The 17280-nt window shown below is 68.1% G+C and overlaps 4 protein-coding genes across 4 annotated transcripts; 3 read left to right on the plus strand and 1 right to left on the minus strand.

The window, feature by feature from the left end:
• Positions 1 to 309: 309 nt before the first annotated feature.
• Positions 310 to 1013, minus strand: APOC3 (apolipoprotein C3). The gene is made up of 3 exons (XM_038161225.1): positions 853 to 1013; positions 618 to 744; positions 310 to 498 (listed from the first exon to the last, which is right to left on the minus strand). The coding sequence occupies exons 1-3, from the start codon at positions 908 to 910 to the stop codon at positions 402 to 404; spliced, it is 282 nt and encodes a 93-aa protein (XP_038017153.1). The 5' UTR covers positions 911 to 1013; the 3' UTR covers positions 310 to 401.
• A 149-nt stretch (positions 1014 to 1162) lies between these two features.
• APOA4 (apolipoprotein A4) lies at positions 1163 to 3596 on the plus strand. The gene is made up of 4 exons (XM_038161224.1): positions 1163 to 2029; positions 2194 to 2260; positions 2380 to 2506; positions 2606 to 3596. The coding sequence occupies exons 2-4, from the start codon at positions 2212 to 2214 to the stop codon at positions 3531 to 3533; spliced, it is 1104 nt and encodes a 367-aa protein (XP_038017152.1). The 5' UTR covers positions 1163 to 2029; positions 2194 to 2211; the 3' UTR covers positions 3534 to 3596.
• Positions 3597 to 4971: 1375 nt separating this feature from the next.
• On the plus strand, positions 4972 to 9233 carry ZPR1 (ZPR1 zinc finger). The gene is made up of 14 exons (XM_038161467.1): positions 4972 to 5127; positions 5571 to 5732; positions 5833 to 5923; positions 6008 to 6078; positions 6653 to 6739; positions 6814 to 6936; positions 7002 to 7055; positions 7141 to 7207; positions 7755 to 7825; positions 8029 to 8118; positions 8206 to 8316; positions 8411 to 8497; positions 8592 to 8657; positions 8876 to 9233. The coding sequence occupies exons 1-14, from the start codon at positions 4999 to 5001 to the stop codon at positions 9008 to 9010; spliced, it is 1344 nt and encodes a 447-aa protein (XP_038017395.1). The 5' UTR covers positions 4972 to 4998; the 3' UTR covers positions 9011 to 9233.
• Positions 9234 to 9585: 352 nt separating this feature from the next.
• On the plus strand, positions 9586 to 16408 carry BUD13 (BUD13 homolog). Its single transcript, XM_038161639.1, has 11 exons — positions 9586 to 9724; positions 9880 to 9973; positions 10257 to 10341; positions 10477 to 10528; positions 10948 to 11804; positions 12532 to 12626; positions 12796 to 12904; positions 13295 to 13433; positions 13859 to 14040; positions 14322 to 14403; positions 15308 to 16408. The coding sequence occupies exons 1-11, from the start codon at positions 9603 to 9605 to the stop codon at positions 15399 to 15401; spliced, it is 1911 nt and encodes a 636-aa protein (XP_038017567.1). The 5' UTR covers positions 9586 to 9602; the 3' UTR covers positions 15402 to 16408.
• The last annotated feature ends 872 nt before the right edge of the window (positions 16409 to 17280 follow it).

The raw sequence follows: 17280 nt of genomic DNA on the forward strand, positions 1-17280 counted from the left end.
GGAGCTCTCAGCCGGGGGTATGGGGGGCCGGGAGGGACTGGGGAGACGGGGAGCTGGTGAGGGGAGCCCTGGGCTCTCCCAGTGCTGAGTCCAGCTCCGCCCGAGGCGCAGCCGGGCTCAGCCCCACACAGAGCGCTGGGGTGCGGTGGCACTGAATTTGCAGGAGTTTTTGGAAGCAGCGCCCGGTTCCTGCCACCCTGGGCACCCCGACGCGGCCGTGTGTAGCCCGGTGCTGGTGTCCGCCCCAGCCCTCCCTCCCGCTGCGGGTCCCGCTCCTCCCGGGCAGCCCCCAGTGACGGCACCACAGCGTTTGCGTCAGCCCCGCTTTATTGAGAGCACAGGACAGCGGGGGGAGCCGGGGGTGCCCGGCCCCGACAGAGCCCGGGCAGCCCCTGGCGAGGCTACGAGGCCGGAGTCTTCTTCAGGAGCTCGGCCAGCTGCTCCTTGAGCCACAGCAGCCGCTGCTTCGCCAGCTCCGCGTTGTCCGACAGCCACTGCCTGCACCGGGAGGGGAGAGGAGAGGAGGGCAGGGGGTCAGCGCGGGGCCCTGGCCGGGCTCCCCCGGCACCGGGGACAGCGACAGGGACAGGGACAGGGCTGGCGGGGGTCGGGGGCACCTGGCCTGCTGCGCCGCCTCCGACTCCCGCACCCTGCTGAAGGCGTCCTTGGCCATGGCCGTGGCTTTCTCGGCCAGCTCCTGCACCTTCTGCGCCAGCGCCTTCGGCTCCTCGGGCGAGTCGGCCCCTGCAAGGGCGAGCCTGGTGGGCCTGGGGGCGCGGGGTCCCGCGGCCGTGCCCCCCGAGTGCCCCCAGACCCCGAGCCCTTCCCCCCGCGCAGCCCCCCGGCCCTTACTTGCTCCCACCGCCAGGACGGCCGCGCAGGCGAGCAGGAACAGCAGCGGCGCCTTCATGGCTGCGGAGAGAGCAGAGCGCACGATGTGGGGGCGCGGGGGTCCCCTCCCCGTCCCCTTCCCAGCACGACCCTCGCCCGGGACGGCCCCACTCACCTGTGCCGGGCTGTGTGTCGCGGGGGCGGCCCCGGGCTCCCTCTTTATAGCCTCCCGGGGGATTCGTGCAAAGGTCGGGGCAGGGCGCGGGGGGGGCTGCAGGGGCCGGGAGTTGGGAAATGCCGCGGGACGGGGCACACGCGTGTGCGCGGCCAGCCCGCTGCCCGCGGAGGGACGGCCCCGGGCACGCACGGCACAAGGGTGACATCCAGCGGCCCCGGCCCCGGGCACGACGCCCTCGGGCACCGCGGGGCTCCTCGGACCTTGCCGCTGCCCGGCTGCTCCCTGTCCCTGCCCGCCGTGCCCTATGCCCGCGGTGACACACGGCCGCGGCCCCGCTGTCCCCGGTGTGTGCCCGGAGCGCGATGCCCACGGCCGGGGACACGCACGGGTCCCAGCCGCGACCCCGGGCACCGCGTGGCTGCAGTGCCCTGCAGTGCCCTGGGCTCTGCCTGTGCCAGCGCTTCCTCCCGGCGCCTGCAGCGGGAAGGAACGATGCCATCCTGCCTGTGCACAGCCGCGTGTGTCCCCAGCTCCATCACAGCGTCCCCCTGAGCCCGTGTCCTGCCCTGAGCCCGTGTCCTGCCCTGAGCCCTGTCCTGCCGCTGCCCGGCCCAGGCGGTGGCAGAGCTGGGAGGTCCCTGCAGCATCCCCAGTCCCGTGTCCCGTCACACTGCCACCCATCCCACAGCCACACATCCCCGGTCCTGCCCTGCCAGCACTGACAGAGCATCCACAGAGCACTGAGGTGTCCCCCAGCCCGGGTCCCTGTCCCCAGGAGGGGCTCGGTGTGTCCCCAGCCCCGCGTGTCCCTGTCACCCCCCTGGGGGCCGGCGGGGGTGATGTCAGGGCTCCGGGTGATGTCAGGCCCGCGCACACGTCAGGCACTTCCACGTTGTGACCGTGCTAAAGTCCAAGCCCTTGCTGTGTCACAGCCTGCGTGGAAGCCGCAGGTGCGCTCGGGCCGCATAAATAGTGCTGGGAGCTGCGGGCTCTGCACCGAGAGCGGCACTGGCAGCACAGGTGAGCAGAGCAGGGGCTGCGGGAGCCGGGAGGGAGCCGGGAGGGAGCCCGGAGGGAGCCGGGATGGAGCCCGGAGGGAGCCCGGAGTGAGCCGGCTCTCCGTGGCCTCCGGCTGGGGCTGCCGGTCGCTGGCGCTTCCTTCACCTCTCTCTGTGCCCCCGCAGGGGTCCCCAGCGCTCAGGATGGCGCCCAAGGCGGCCGCCCTTGTCCTGGTTCTCCTGGCGATCTCAGGTGAGGGGCGGGAGGGTCCCCGGTGCCAGCAGGGTGCGGCTGCCCGGGCGGTGCTGGCGGTGTCCCTCTGTCCCCGGGGGAACGGGGCCGCGTGAGCGCTGACCCAGCGCCCCTTGCAGGCTCCCGGGCCGATGTGAACCCTGACGAGGTGGCCAGCGTGATCTGGAAGTACTTCACGGAGCTGGGCAGCAATGCCAAGGACACGGTGGACCAGCTGCAGCAGAGCGAGATCAGCAAGCAGCTCAAGTGAGCCCAGCCTCGGGGGCGGGGGGCTCGGGGGGCGCGGGGGGCTGGCAGGGCGCGGGGGTGCGGGCGCACGGGCCCTGACGCGTCCCCTGTCCCCAGCACCCTGCTGACCAGCAACCTGCAGAGCGCCAGCGCCTACGCCGAGGACCTGCAGCAGCGCCTGGTGCCCTTCGCCGTGGAGCTGCGGGCGCGGATGGCGCAGGACTCGCAGCGGCTGAAGGAGCAGATCCAGCGGGAGCTGCAGGAGCTGCAGGCCAAGCTGGCGCCCTACGCCGACGAGGTGCACCAGCAGATCGGCACCAACATCCGGCAGCTGCGGGCCAAGATGAGCCCGTACGCCGAGGAGCTGCGCTCGCAGGTGGACCGCGGCGCCGGCGAGCTGAAGCGGGCGCTGGAGCCCTACGCGGCCGAGCTGCGGGAGCGCCTGCAGGACAACGCCGAGAGCCTGCAGGCCTCGCTGAGCCCCTACGCCGACCGCCTGCAGCAGCAGATCGACGGCGGCGTGGAGGGCGTCAAGCGGCGGCTGGCGCCCGTGGCGGACGAGCTGCAGGCGCAGGTGGAGCAGAGCGTGGCCGAGCTGCGGCGGGGCCTCAGCCCCTACGCGCAGGAGGTGCGGGACGGGCTGGAGCGGCAGCTGCAGAGCCTGGGCGCGCAGATGGAGCGGGCCGCCGAGGAGCTGCGCGCCCGCCTGGCCGCCAGCTCGGAGGAGCTGCGCGCCCAGCTGAGCCCGCTGGCCCGGGAGCTGCGGGAGGCGGCGAGCGGCGACGCCGAGAGCCTCCGGCAGCGGCTGCAGCCCCTGGCCCAGCAGCTGGAGCAGCGGGTGGGAAGCGCGCTGGAGACCTTCCGGCAGCAGGCGGCTCCCTTCGGGGAGACCTTCGGGAAGCAGCTGGTGCAGCGGCTGGAGGAGATGCGCGGCAAGCTGGACTCGGGCGCGGCCGGCGTGGAGGATCACCTGGAGCTGCTGGAGAAGGAGGTGCGGGAGAAGGTGGCCGCTTTCCTCAGCACCGCCGCTCCCCCGCAGAACTGAACCGCCCCGCCCGGGCGCGTTCCGAGCGCTGCCGGCCGCGGCAATAAATGTCCCTGCGATGCACCTGCTGCTCCGTGTCCTTCCTCCCGCGGCATCCCCCGTCCGTCCCCCCGGGTGCGATACCCGCGGCACCCTCAGCTGCTCCGAGGGGGCAGCGTCGCCCCCAATTCGGGTTCTGGGGCACCAGGCGGAGGGAGCAGAGGCGGCCTCGGGTGGGTGGGAGGCGGCTGCGGGGGCTCGGGAGGCCGTGGGCGAGCGCAGGGCCGGGGCCACGCTGTCCCCTCGGCACAGCTGGGGACACCCGGGGACAGAGAGGGGTGAGGACACCCGGGGGACACCCGGGGCAGAGGGACAGAGCCGCGGGGTGAGGCCGAACACCCCCAGCAGCTGCCACGAGGGGCGGGGATCTGTGCGAGGGTGACAGATCTGTGCGAGGGTGACGGATCTGTGCGAGGGTGACAGATCTGTGCGAGGGTGACGCTCGCCTCGGCCCCGCAGCGCAGCAAGGGAGCTCGGCGGCTCAGCGAGAGGGAGCGGGGCTGAGGCGCTGCCGGGAGCGGCCTCAGGGCGGGCGCCGGCGAGCGAACCGCGCGGACTTTGGTGCCGGAGCAGCGCTGGCGGCTGCTCGGCGCTTCAGCCCGCACTCGCCCCGCAGCCCGGGCTGACCCCGGCGAGAACCAGCGCGGGAAGGGAAGGAAAGGACACCGGGCGGGAAGGAAAGAACACCGCGCGCGGGCCGGGCGTCCGGCGGGAGCGCCGCCACGGGCGGGGAAGGTGTGAGCCCCAGCCGCTCATCCCCGCACCGCCGGAGCTGCGCTCGCCCTCCCGCACCCTCCGCGGCGCTCCGGGCTCCCTTCTGCCCCGCTGTCCCCGTCCCCATCCCCGCAGCTCCATCAGCATTCCCCCGGGATGCGGCGGGCCGGGGCCAGCGCCGTGCCCCGAGCGCGGGGGGCAGCGGCGCCGGTGGCCGCCCCCGGGTCACCCGCCCGGAACGTGCCCGGACCTCCACGTTGTGTTTACACGGAGTGAGGTCCCAAAAGCCTTCCCGCAGCAAAGCCGCCTTATCGGCCGCTCCTCGGCCGCCCCCCGAGCCGATATAAGGGCGGCCGGCGGCGCCTCCGGGCGGGAGGGACACGGGAGGCGACCCGAGCCCGGTGAGGGCGGGGGGCTTCAACCTGCGCGGCCGGGGGAGCCTCCAGGCTGCGGGGCGGCGCCGGTGCTCCCGGCACCCGCAGTTCTGGAATCCCGGGGGGTTTTAGGGGAGCTGCGGTGTCCGAGGGCGCCCCAGGGAGGGCCTGGGGCAGGGTCCCGGGCAGGGTCCGGGGCGATCCCCGGGCAGGGCCCCGAGCAGGCCCCGGCTCGGGCCCGCGGCTGAAGGCCAGTAAAGGGCGCCGCCATCGCGGCCCGCGCGCGCGTCACATGACCCGCGCGTCATCGCCCCGCGACCCCGCGCCGCCGCCCCGCCATGTCGGCAATGGGGGCCACCGAGGCCGCGGCCGCGCCCGCCGGGGCCCTGTTCCGGCCCCTCAGCGCCGAGGACGGCGAGCAGCAGCCCGCGGAGATCGAGTCGCTGTGCATGAATTGCTTCCGCAACGTGAGGGGCCCCCGGGGGCCGGGCAGCGGCGGCCTGCGGGGCACAGGGGCCTGAGGGGCCCGGGGGGAGAGCAGGACAGGGGGAGAGCAGGACAGGGGTGTAGGGATTGGGGGGTCAGGGGGAGAGCAGGACAGGGGGTGCGGGGCCATGGCGGGTACAGGGGTCTCTGGGGTCGGGGGACACACACCTGTGCGGGCCGGGCTCGAGGGTCCCCAGTGGCCGTGGGGAGGAGCAGGTGGCGGGTTCTAGAGGGGGGCAGGAGTGAGGAAGGACCTGCCGCAGCTGCTCTCGGAGCAGGGGGCACCGCGGGGGTCGGGAGGGCGTTTCCAGGAGCTCCTGGGGGTGAGGGGAGGTTGTGGGGCAGGGAGCCCCCCGTGGCAGAGGCGCTGCCGGGGTCCCGGCCCCGTTCTGGGTTCCCACGAGGCCCCTGGCTGCCCCCGCAGGGAGTGACCCGGCTGCTGCTCACCAGGATCCCCTTCTTCAAAGAGATCATCGTCAGCTCCTTCTCGTGCCCCAGCTGCTGCTGGTCCAACACGGAGATCCAGGCGGCGGGCAGGGTGCAGGAGCAGGGCGTGCGCTACACGCTGGCCGTCACCTCCCGCCAGGTGGGCAGTGCCCCGCCCTGCTGCGGGCCAGGAACGAGCTGGGCGGGCCCCGGGGGTCTCCCTGCGGGCAGGGCGCGCTCAGGCTGCTCCCTGCGTGCAGGACATGAACAGGGAGGTGGTGAAGACCGACTGCGCCTCGGTCCGAATCCCTGAGCTGGACTTCGAGGTGCCTGCCTTCAGCCAGAAGGGAGGTGGGTGAACGGGGCAGCGCCTGGGGGGCTGCGGGGGGCCTGGCTGTGGTAACGGTGCCAGCTCTGTGTTCTTGCCTTGCCAAGTGCTCACCACCATCGAGGGCATCATTGACAGAGCTGTGGCAGGCCTGGAGCAGGACCAGCCCGCCCGCAGGGTAAGGGCTGCAAGGGGAAGCTCCTCGGGGCTGGAGAATGCTTGGGGTGCCCCTCCCGTGCTGCTTTGGGGTGCCCATGCCATCCCCTGCTGCTTTGGGGTGCCCCTCCTCTGCTGCTTTGGGGTGCCCATGCCATCCAGTGCTGTTTTGGCGTGCCCCTCCCGTGCTGTTTTGGGGTGTCCCTCCCATGCTGCTTTGAGGTTCCCCTCCCCTGCTGCTTGGGGTGCCCATGCCATCCCCTGCTGCTTTGGAATGTCCATGCCATCCTGAGCTGCTTTGGGGTGCCCCTCCCGTGCTGCTTTGGGGTGCCCATCCTGTGCTGCTTTGGGGTGCCCATGCCATCCTGAGCTGCTTTTGGGGTGCCCCTCCCGTGCTGCTTTGGGGTGCCCATCCTGTGCTGCTTTGGGGCGCCCATGCCATCCCCTGCCTGCTGGAGCACGCAGGGCTGCTGGGGCCACTCTGGTCTGTGCCACTGCCACCTTTGCCAGCAGCTCTGGGCTGCCCCCCAGCAGCTGCCCCCCACCTTTGGGGTGTCCCCGTTTACAGGGTTCTGTGGTTCCCTGTCCTCTTGCAGGCGACAGACGGAGAGGTGGCCGGGAAGATAGACGAGTTCATCGGTAAACTGAGGCAGCTGAAGGAAGTCAGCTCGCCCTTCACCTTCGTGAGTGCTGGGGGCAGGGCGGGCCGGGCTGGCCGGGGCTGGGGGCGGCTCCCTGAGCCCCCCCTGTCCCGCAGATCCTGGACGACCCCTCGGGGAACAGCTTCGTGGAGAACCCGCGGGCGCCGCGGCGGGACGAGGCCCTGCTGGTGGCGCGCTACCGGAGGAGCCCGCAGCAGTGCGCCCTGCTGGGCCTGCAGGTGAGCACGGGGGCCCCGCTCCCGGGACCCCGCGGGGGCAGGAGCTGACCCCGCTGCCCTTGCAGGCCGAGGAGGGGGACGCCGAGCTGCCCGACGCCGCCGAGGACCTGAGGGACGAGGTGGGTGCTGCCGCAGGGCTCGGGGACGCTCAGGCCGGCGGCCCTGGGCTGCCTGGCACCTCCTGGTGGCCCTTCCCTCCCCCAGGTGCTGCAGTTCAACACCAACTGCCCCGAGTGCAACGCCCCGGCCAGCACCAACATGAAGGTAGTGCGTATCCTTGCGGCTCTGGGGTCTTTGCAGGGCAGCCGGGACGAGGGAAGGGATGAGAATCTTGGCTCCGTGTTTCAGGAGGCTGATTCGTTATGTTGTCATATTTATTATATTAAAATGCTATGTTAGAACTGTACGAAAAGAACAGAGAGAAAGGATTCATCAGGAGGCGAGACAAGAACAGAAGGGTGTGAATAACAAAGTCTTGAGGCAGTCCGGACAGCTGGACTGTGGCTGGCCATTAATTAGGGACAGCCCCCCGAGAGCAATCCCAGAGGCACCCGTTGCATTCCACAGCAGCAGGCAGCCACGGTTTGCATTTTGTTCCTGAGGCCTCCCAGCTTCTCCGGAGAAAAAATCCTGGCAAAAGGATTTTCCATAAAACACGTGGGTGCCACGGCTGGGCTCGGGCTGCTGCTGCACAGGCCTGGGGCAGGTCGCAGTGGGGCCCGGGGTGCAGAGCTGTTCAGGGCTGCTCAGCACTCCCCAGCAGGGTCCTGCCGTCCCTCGGCCGCTGCTGTGATGTTCGCCTTGACTCCCTGCTGCAGAAATCCCCCACTTCAAGGAAGTGATCATCATGGCCACCAACTGCGACTCCTGTGGGCACAGGACCAACGAGGTGAGCTGGCAGAGGGGCAGGGAGTGAGCTCCGTGCCTCCGTCCCTGGGCTCTGCCTGCCAGCAGGGCTGCTGGGGAGGGAAGCTGCACCTGGGGCATTGGCAGGAGACGCTTCCTGCTGGGTGCTGAGGGCCCGGCCCAGCTTTGGGGCTGCTGGGATGGGCCCGGGGGGAGCTGGGTGTGAGCTCACTGCCAGCTGCTCAGGTGAAGTCTGGAGGAGCCATTGAGCCGCAGGGCACCAGGATCACCCTCAGGATCACAGACCCTTCTGACATGACCAGGGATATCCTGAAGGTGCAGTGCATTCCTTCCCTGTGCTGGTGTGGGGGGCCGGGGGGCCCAGCCCTGCCTGGTGGGCTCACGGGGGGCTCCCCCCTGCAGTCAGAGACGTGCAGTGTGGAGATCCCCGAGCTGGAGTTTGAGCTGGGCATGGGAGCGCTGGGGGGGAAGTTCACCACGCTGGAGGGGCTGCTGAAGGACATCCGGGACCTGGTGAGTGCCCCTGGGCTGCCCTGGGGGCTCAGCCACATCCCTGGCCCTGCCGGGGGGGCTGGCTGCCTCACGGCTGCCTCACCTGCCCGTGCAGGTGGAGAAGAACCCCTTCAGCCTGGGGGACAGCTCCACGGCCGGCAGGACGGGGAAGCTGCGGGAGTTCATTGGGAAGCTGCAGGAGGTGGGTGCACTCTGGCTTCTCCGTGCTCTGCGCGGCTCCGGGAGGTGCCGAGGGATGAGGAAGGGCCTCAACGGGATGTGCTCTGCTCCTGCAGATCATAGAGGGGAAGGCCCAGGCTCACTTCATCCTGGATGACCCTGCAGGCAACAGCTACCTTCAGGTACAGCCCTGGGCCTCGGGCTGGGCTCTCTGGGGGGTTTATTGCCGTGGCACGTGGTGGCAGTGGGCTTCCCATTGCAGCTCTGGGCACGAGCAGATGCTGGAAGCCCTGCTGGCTTCGTGGGGGCTGCCCAGGGCTCTCAGCCCGGGGCGGAGGGGAGAGCAGGGGCTGTGCCCGGGGCAGAGGGGAGTGCAGGAGCTGTGTCCCTGTCCCCACAGAACGTGTACGCCCCGGAGGAGGACCCGGAGCTGAGCGTGCAGCGCTACGAGCGCACCTTTGAGCAGAACGAAGAGCTGGGCCTGAACGACATGAGAACGGAGGGCTACGAGGCAGAGCCGGCCTCGGGCCGGTAGCGGGGCCACCGCAGCCCTCCCACCCCCCTTCCCCAGCCGCGCAGGGACCAGGACTTGTGTGGGGCCAGGACTCTTGTGCCCTCCTGGGGCCGGGGAGCTGTTGCTGCCCAGCGGGGCTGGCCTGGGGGCCTCCCCGCGGCGGTGTGGCGGCAGCTGCTGATGCTTTGGGGCAGGGGGGTGGCGGCGGAGGCGGCTCCCCAATAAAGCTGATTGGAAACGCTGATGGCGCCGTGTCCCGCTGCCGCTCCATTCATGACCGGACCGCCGCGTGGCCACGCCCACGGCCCCGCCCGCAGCTCCATTCATGGCGCGTACCGCTGTTTGGTCACGCCCACAGCCCCGCCTTCATTTCCATTCATGGCCTCTCCGCGTGCAGGCCATGCCCGCAGCCCCGCCTCCATTTCCATTCATGGCCTCTCCGCGTGCAGGCCATGCCCGCAGCCCCGCCTTCATTTCCATTCATGGCCTCTCCGCGTGCAGGCCACGCCACTCCGATACAACTCCATGTATGGCAGCGGCCCCGCCCATCTCAGCCCGTCGCGCTCGGGCCCCGCCCCTTCCTGCCGGCGCCGGAGTTTTGCGTCACAGCGCGATGGCGGCGCCGGGGCTGTCGAAGGCCGAGTACCTGCGGCGGTACCTGAGCGGCCCCGCCGAGCCCGGCCCGCCCCGCCGCCGCCGCAAGAAGAAGCCGCCGGGCGGCACCGCCAGAGGCGGGTGAGTCCCGGGAAGGGGGCGGCGGGCGCCACCCTGTGCGCTGCCCGCGCTTGGGAGCGCCGCGGGCCCGCTGGCCCGAGTCCCCTCTGCAGAGCCGCCCCGGGGCTGCCCCGCCGCACATCCCCACGGGCCCTGACGGCCTCTCCCCCTGCCAGGATGCGGATCGTGGACGACGATGTGGGCTGGAGCAGCATCGCGGCCGCGCCGGAGAAGGAGGAGGAGGAGGAGGACGAAGGGGACATGCCTGTGGTGAGCGGGGCGTGCCGGCAGCCGCGCTCTCGGCCTCAGCCTGTTCCGGCGCTCCCCTCGTGCCTCCCTGCGGGAAGAGCTCGCTGCGCGCCTCTCGCAGCCCTGCTGTGGCGGTGCCGGGGCGGGCAGGAGGAGCGAGCTCCGTGCATCGCCGCAGCCCGGTCTGCAGCGCCCCGCGGGCTCTGAGCTCCGGAGCGGCCGCTGGAGCAGGGCAGGGGGCCGGGGCTGTGGGGAGTGGGAGCCGTGCCTGTGCTGAGCCCCGGTGCTCGCTGGCTGTTGGCAGGTGGCAGAGTTCGTGGACGAGCGCCCCGAGGAGGTGAAGCTCATGGAGGAGTTCCGAACAAACTCCAAGTGGAAGCTGCTGGGAGGTGAGAGCGGCCCCTTCCCCCCTCTCTCCCCGGTGCCTGGCTTCTCCAAACCACGATGCCAGTTGTGAACCGTCCTGGGGGTGCTGGCGGGCTGCCAGAGCCCTGACAATGCTGATTGCAATTGTTCTCCCTCAGATGAGGACTCGCAGAGTTCAGACGTTTCGGGACCTGCCCAGTCTGCCACGAGGTACGGGGGCTGCAGCCCGGGATCCTGCTCGTCTGCCTCGAGGGGCTGCTGCTGTGCTCTGCTGGGCACTGCCGGGCAGCCCTGGCACTCTGGGTGTTTGTGACGCTGCCAGGGGACTGGGGGATGGTCCCTGTGAGTTCCAGTGGTGGGGACACTTTCCCAGCCCAGCTCTGCTGGGACCCAGGCTGCCCCGGAGGCTCTCTGGGACCTGCTGGGGCTCAGGGGTGCACATCCACGTGAGGCTCCCTGCACAGGCCGTTCCCAGCCTGGGCCAGCTTCCCAGCGCCGGGGTCCTGCTTTGTTTGCAGACAACCCAAACACGAGGGGAGCTCCCTGTCGCCTTCTGTGCCCTCCCTGTCACCTTCTGTGCCCTCACTGTCACCTTCTCTCCCTCACTGTCACCTTCTGTGCCCTCGCAGGCGCCGCCACGGCTCCCCCGAGCCCTCGCCCCCAGCAGGGAAGCACAACGGCTCCTGGGAGCTCTCTGCTCCCCGACGGCAGCGGCACGACACCCCGGATGTGTCACCTCCCAGGAGACAGCGCCACGACACCCCGGATGTGTCACCTCCCAGGAGACAGCGCCACGACACCCCAGATGTGTCACCCCCCAGGAGACAGCGCCACGACACCCCGGATGTGTCCCCCCCCAGGAGACAGCGCCACGACACCCCGGATCCGTCCCCTCCTAGGAGAAAACGTCATGACACTCCAGACTTGTCACCTCCCAAAAGGCAGCGTCACGACACCCCGGATCTGTCACCTCCCCGGCGGCGGCAGCGTCACGACACCCCCGACCCCTCACCTCCCAGGAGACAGCGCCATGACACACCAGACTTGTCACCTCCCAGGAGACGACGTCCTGGCACCCCAGATCTGTCCCCTCCCCGGCGGCGGCAGCGCCACGACACCCCTGACCCGTCCCCTCCCAGGAGGCAGCGCCATGACACCCCGGATCTGTCCCCTCCCAGGAGGCAGCGCCATGACACCCCGGATCTGTCCCCTCCCCGGAGACAGCGCCACGACACCCCAGATCTGTCCCCTCCCAGGAGACAGCGCCATGACACCCCGGATCTGTCCCCTCCCAGGAGACAGCGCCACGACACCCCGGATCTGTCCCCTCCCAGGAGGCAGCGCCATGACACCCCGGATCTGTCCCCTCCCAGGAGACAGCGCCATGACACCCCGGATCTGTCCCCTCCCCGGCGGCAGCGTCAGGATTTGTCACCTCGGCGAGAGCAGCCGGGGTCCCCGAGTGGGAAGAAGAGCCGAACGAAAGGTGAGTGTCACACGCTGTGTCCCCCGAGGCCTGGGGACCCACTGGGATCCACGCTGCCACAGCTGAGTGCTGTGGGCCGCTGGCACAGCTGGCAGTGGCACAGCTGGCACAGCTGGTAGTGGCAGTGGCACAGCTGGCACAACTGGGTTGTGGTTGTGCAGGGCTGGGTGAGAGTTCAGCCTGCCTGCAGTGCCTGTGCTGCAGCCCGGACTGTGCACAGCCATCCCCTGGAGCATCAGCAGACCCTCCCTCTGCTCCCTGGCCATCAGCAGACCCTCCCTCTGCTCCCGGGCCATCAGCAGACCCTCCCTCTGCTCCATGGGGGGATCAGCAGACCCTCCCTCTGCTCCCGGGCCATCAGCAGACCCTCCCTCTGCTCCCTGGCCATCAGCAGACCCTCCCTCTGCTCCCATGGGTGTCAGCAGACCCTCCCTCTGCTCCCATGGGTGTCAGCAGACCCTCCCTCTGCTCCCTGGCCATCAGCAGACCCTCCCTCTGCTCCCATGGGTGTCAGCAGACCCTCCCTCTGCTCCCTGGCCATCAGCAGACCCTCCCTCTGCTCCCGGGCCATCAGCAGACCCTCCCTCTGCTCCCTTGGGTGTCAGCAGACCCTCCCTCTGCTCCATGGGGGGATCAGCAGACCCTCCCTCTGCTCCCGGGCCATCAGCAGACCCTCCCTCTGCTCCCGGGCCATCAGCAGACCCTCTCTCTGGTTCATCTCCTCCAGGACGGGCTTCTCCTGCCCAGAGGGAGCAGCAGAGGTCGCGGAGCCCCCCGGAGCAGTCCCCGCGCCGCCGGGATGCCAGGGGCTCTCCCAGGAAGGTAAAGGCTGTCTCTTTCCCTTCCAGCTGTGGAAATCCAGGGATTGACAAACCGGGGGAGCTCTTGGCTCTACCAGGGCTGTGCCTGCCCTGTCCCTGTGGTTTGGCCATCCCTGCCCTGTCCCCAGACCCCGTCAGGCAGCTGTAACTGGGATTTGTGTGCTCTGCAGGCCAGCACGATGTCATCCGGGGTCAAAGCGGGCCTGGTGTCGGCTGATGTGCTGCAGAGGGAGAAGCAGGAGCTCCGGAAGCACGAGAGGAGCACCCGGCACCTGGAAGGTGGGAGTGGAGCACAGCCCGAGCCCCGCTCACTCCTCTGCTCTGTGGGGCCCTGCGCTGGGATGGGGAGCATCCCTGGGGAGCTGTGCTGGGATCCTGCTGGGAGCCCTGGCCAGGGTCTCTGTTCCACGTGGGGATTTCAGAGCAGTGCCAGGGGAGTCACAGGGAGTGTGAAATGCTTCTGTGCAAGGAGCTGGTGGATAACGAGAGCTCAGGGTCTGTGTGGGGCACCAGGGAAATCCAGCACGAGCTGCGATCCTGCCTGGCTTTGGGGGACAGGCTCCTTGGGAGACGAGGACAAGGCAAAGAGAAGTCTCAGTTAAAGCCATTGAATTGTCTGGAGGTGATAAGGCGTTCCAGAGTGGTGACTTGAGGCGTCTGTCCCGGCAGAGGAATCCCGGAACGCTCAGACCGTGTTCCGAGACAAGTCCGGCCGCAAGAGGAACCTGGCCCAGGAGCAGCTGGAGCAGAGGCTGAAGGCTGAGGCAGAGGCCAAGAGAGAAGAGCAGTATGCCAAGTGGGGAAAAGGGTGAGCGAGGGGCTCCAGCACAGCCTTGGGGCTCCCATCTCCTGGTGTTAGTGTGGGTCTGCTGCCAGGCCAGTGTTCCATTTCCCGGTGCTCTGAGGCTGAGCCAGGGACCAGCGCGTGTTCCACGTGTCTGAAGGGTGGAGGTGCTGTGGGAATGCTGTGGGAATGCTGCTGGAGGTGCTGGAGGTGCTGTGGCAACACTGCTGGAGGTGCTGTGGGAATGCTGCTGGAGGTGCTGTGGGAATGCTGCTGGAGGTGCTGTGGCAATGCTGCTGGAGGTGCTGTGGGAATGCTGCTGGAGGTGCTGGAGGTGCTTTGGGAATGCTGCACGGGCAGTGGGAGCTGAGGGCTGTGGCCCATCCTGCACGTTGAAGGAGTCCCCAGGGGTGGTGGCTGGGGTGTGGGTGACACAGCGTGCTTTCCAGGCTGGCCCAGGAGAGGCAGCAGCAGCAGAACGTGGAGGATGCAGTCAAGGAGATGCAGAAGCCCTTGGCCCGTTACATCGATGACCAGGACCTGGACCGAATGCTGAGGGAGCAGGAGAGGGAGGGAGACCCCATGGCCGCTCTCATCAAGAAGAGGAAGGCCAAGGAGAACAAGGAGAAAGGTTTGCCTCTGGAGCACCCCTGTGTGAGGTGTGGGCAGTGCAGAAATGCAGCTGCTGTTCAGTAAACAGCCAAGGGGGACTTCTGGACCCTCTGGCCTGTTTCCAGTGGCAGCTGCATGAGCTGTCAGCTGGGAGAGCAGGGCTGGCTGGCTGAAAACAGCCCTGGGAGCTGTGGCTGCCTGCCAGCAGCCTCTGCTCTCTGCCTGCACACAGCTCCTGGGGGGGTGAGGAGTGGCCCCCTGGCTGTGCTGAGAACAGCTCCTGTGCTCTTTGTGTTCCAGAAAAACCCAGGTACAAGGGACCAGCTCCTCCCCTCAACAGGTTCAACATCTGGCCCGGGCACCGCTGGGACGGCGTGGACAGGTACTTGTTCCTGTGGGAATAACGGGGAGAATAAAGGAGTTCTGCTCCAGGGCAGTGCCAGCTGGGGGGTGAGGGAGGGGGCTGGCAGCTGGGACGTTGGATGGCTTCAGTTACTGATGGCTGAGGGGACACGTGGGACAAGGGAGGTGAGGAACGTCAGCTCTTGGTAACCACAGGTCCAGGTGGAAACTGAGGCACAGTGAGTGAGTGGGAAAGCTGCAGGGCTCGGAAGAGCTGGTGCCCAGCAGCTGCTGTCACCTGGGTGTCCCTCTGCGGTTGACAGGTCCCTGTCACCGGGGTGTCTCTCTGCGGGTGACAGGTCCCTGTCACCGGGGTGTCCCTCTGCGGGTGACAGGTCCCTGTCACCGGGGTGTCTCTCTGCGGGTGACAGGTCCCTGTCACCGGGGTGTCCCTCTGCGGGTGACAGGTCCCTGTCACCGGGGGTCCCTCTGTCACCCTGTCACCGGGGTGTCCCTCTGCGGGTGACAGGTCCCTGTCACCGGGGTGTCCGGGTGACAGGTCCCTGTCACCGGGGTGTCTGCAGGTGACAGGTCCCTGTCACCGGGGTGTCCCTCTGCAGGTGACAGGTCCCTGTCACCGGGGTGTCCCTCTGCAGGTGACGGGTCCCTGTCGCCGGGGTGTCCCTCTGCGGGTGACAGGTCCCTGTCGCCGGGGTGTCTCTCTGCAGGTGACAGGTCCCTGTCACCGGGGTGTCCCTCTGCGGGTGACAGGTCCCTGTCACCGGGGTGTCTCTCTGCAGGTGACAGGTCCCTGTCACCGGGGTGTCCCTCTGCGGGTGACAGGTCCCTGTCGCCGGGGTGTCTCTCTGCAGGTGACGGGTCCCTGTCACCGGGGTGTCCCTCTGCAGGTGACAGGTCCCTGTCACCGGGGTGTCTCTCTGCAGGTCCAACGGCTTCGAGCAGCAGCGCTTCGCCCGCATTGCCAACAAGAAGGCAGTGCAGGAGCTGGCCTACAAGTGGAGCGTGGAGGACATGTAGGGGAGGGCTCCTGCAGTGCCCCCGGGCCCCAGCCGCTGCCCCAGCCCGGGGAATGGCCTGCTCTGCCTGCCACAAGCCCGTGCTCAGCATCCAGCAGCACTGGGCCATCTCCCGAGAGGCAGGGCTGGGTTTCCCTGGCAGCCAGAGCCTCCAGCTCTATGGGGAGGACACTGTTTGTTTCCTAACACACTTCTGTGCTACGCCAAATGGCTTCTGAGGGCAGTTCCCAAGTCTTCAGGTGTCCTGAATCTCAGGTGAAAGTCTGCTGAACGCTTGGGCTTGGGAGAGTTACCCTCAGGCAGGGGCTCCGTCTGCTCCAGAGCTCAGGCTAAGTGGAACTTCTGAACTTCTGTCAAGTTTGTGCAGTTATTTTGCCATGTAGATCCCAGAGTCACCAACGCGCAGGGAAGTTCAAACTCGGCTTCTCCTGACCCTGTCCAGACAGGAAACTGGGCAGGGACTGCTCTGGCACTGCAAGGGACCTGCAGTGGGCAGCCTCAGCAGTTCTGCAGGGCTCCATTTCCAGCGGGGGTCAATGTGTGGAGAATTAGGATTTGAGACCTGGAATTGCTTCCCTCACAGTTTGGAGCAGCTGGTCCCCCCAGGCTCCTCTGGATTTGGGGCTGATCTTGGCCTTGGCTCACTCTGGTGGGAGGTGGGACAGCCCTCTCCTGTGATCAGATTTGTCAGTCTCGGAGCTTCCCCTACTCCCTGTGTGCCAGAAAGCCCTTGTGGAAATAAATACAGTTGTTCCTGTTGGGGTCCCGGGGAGCAGGGAGGAAGTGCAGGCAGTGGTTTCCATGGAGCTGCCTTGGCTGCCGCAGCGGGCAGGGCAGGGCAGGATCACTCTTTCCAGGGATTCTCCAGCCCTGGGAGGGCTCTGGGTGGCAGGGAGGGACAGCAGCCCAGACTCCTGGGACTTCCCTGCTTTTCATCCCTGTGTCACATTTCCAGCAGCCCTGGAATTGGTGTGTTCACCTGTAAATAAAACCTGTTTTTTTACTGGATTCTGCGTGCTGGTGGTTTTCCCAAGGCAGCTGAACCATTCCCAGCCCTGCTGCTGGGCAGGAGCTGGTGGTCTGGGAGCGGGGGGTGGTGCTGTGAGGTGGCAGCACATTTCCAGGCAGGTGCTTCCAGCTGTGCTTCCCCCTCCTGTCACCACCTCCTGTCACCTCCTGCCCCGCTCCCTTTCCCCTGTGCCCTGAGGCAGCTGCAGCCTCCACAAGAGCAGTTCCACTTGACACGCTCGTTTTTGCTCTCACTTAATCTGAGTGCTGCTGGAGATGCAGAGAACCTGCTGCGGAATGATTGGATTCGCCCTCGCGAGCAGAGCTGGATGCTGCTGCCTTCCCCACCTGCCTGCTGCCAGTGGCTGCTCGAGCAGAGCCACCGCTGCCAGCAGCTGCCTCGCGTCACCCTCGGGGCTGGGAGCTGCTCTTGAGGAGCCAAAGCACTTTTGAATGCTGGTACTAAACTAAATGTGCCTAGGAGGTGAAAATGGCATCAGGTTCTGCTCTTGCAGCTGGTTTGGAAGGCTGGGGTTTTAAAGTTTTAGAGGTGCTGCCCTGGGGACCTCCTTGTCCATCACAAACTGCATTTGTACCTCTGTTACTTGTTTGCTAGCAGACATTGTACTGCTGAGGGACAGCTCTGAGGAAAGGGGGGCTCCCGTGGTGAACACCTCGCTGCCTGGGGACAAGGGAGCTGGGCTTGTCCCTGTGCCCTTGTCCCACATGCCCTGTCCCAGCTGTGGCAGCAGAGCGCTTGGAGAACGCCGTGGGATCCTCTGGATGAGCTGGGCTTGTCCCTGTGCCCTTGTCCCACATGCCCTGTCCCAGCTGTGGCAGCAGAGCGCTTGGAGAACGCCGTGGGATCCTCT

This window comes from Motacilla alba, chromosome 24 (assembly GCF_015832195.1).
Source record: "Motacilla alba alba isolate MOTALB_02 chromosome 24, Motacilla_alba_V1.0_pri, whole genome shotgun sequence".
Lineage (NCBI taxonomy): Eukaryota > Metazoa > Chordata > Aves > Passeriformes > Motacillidae > Motacilla > Motacilla alba.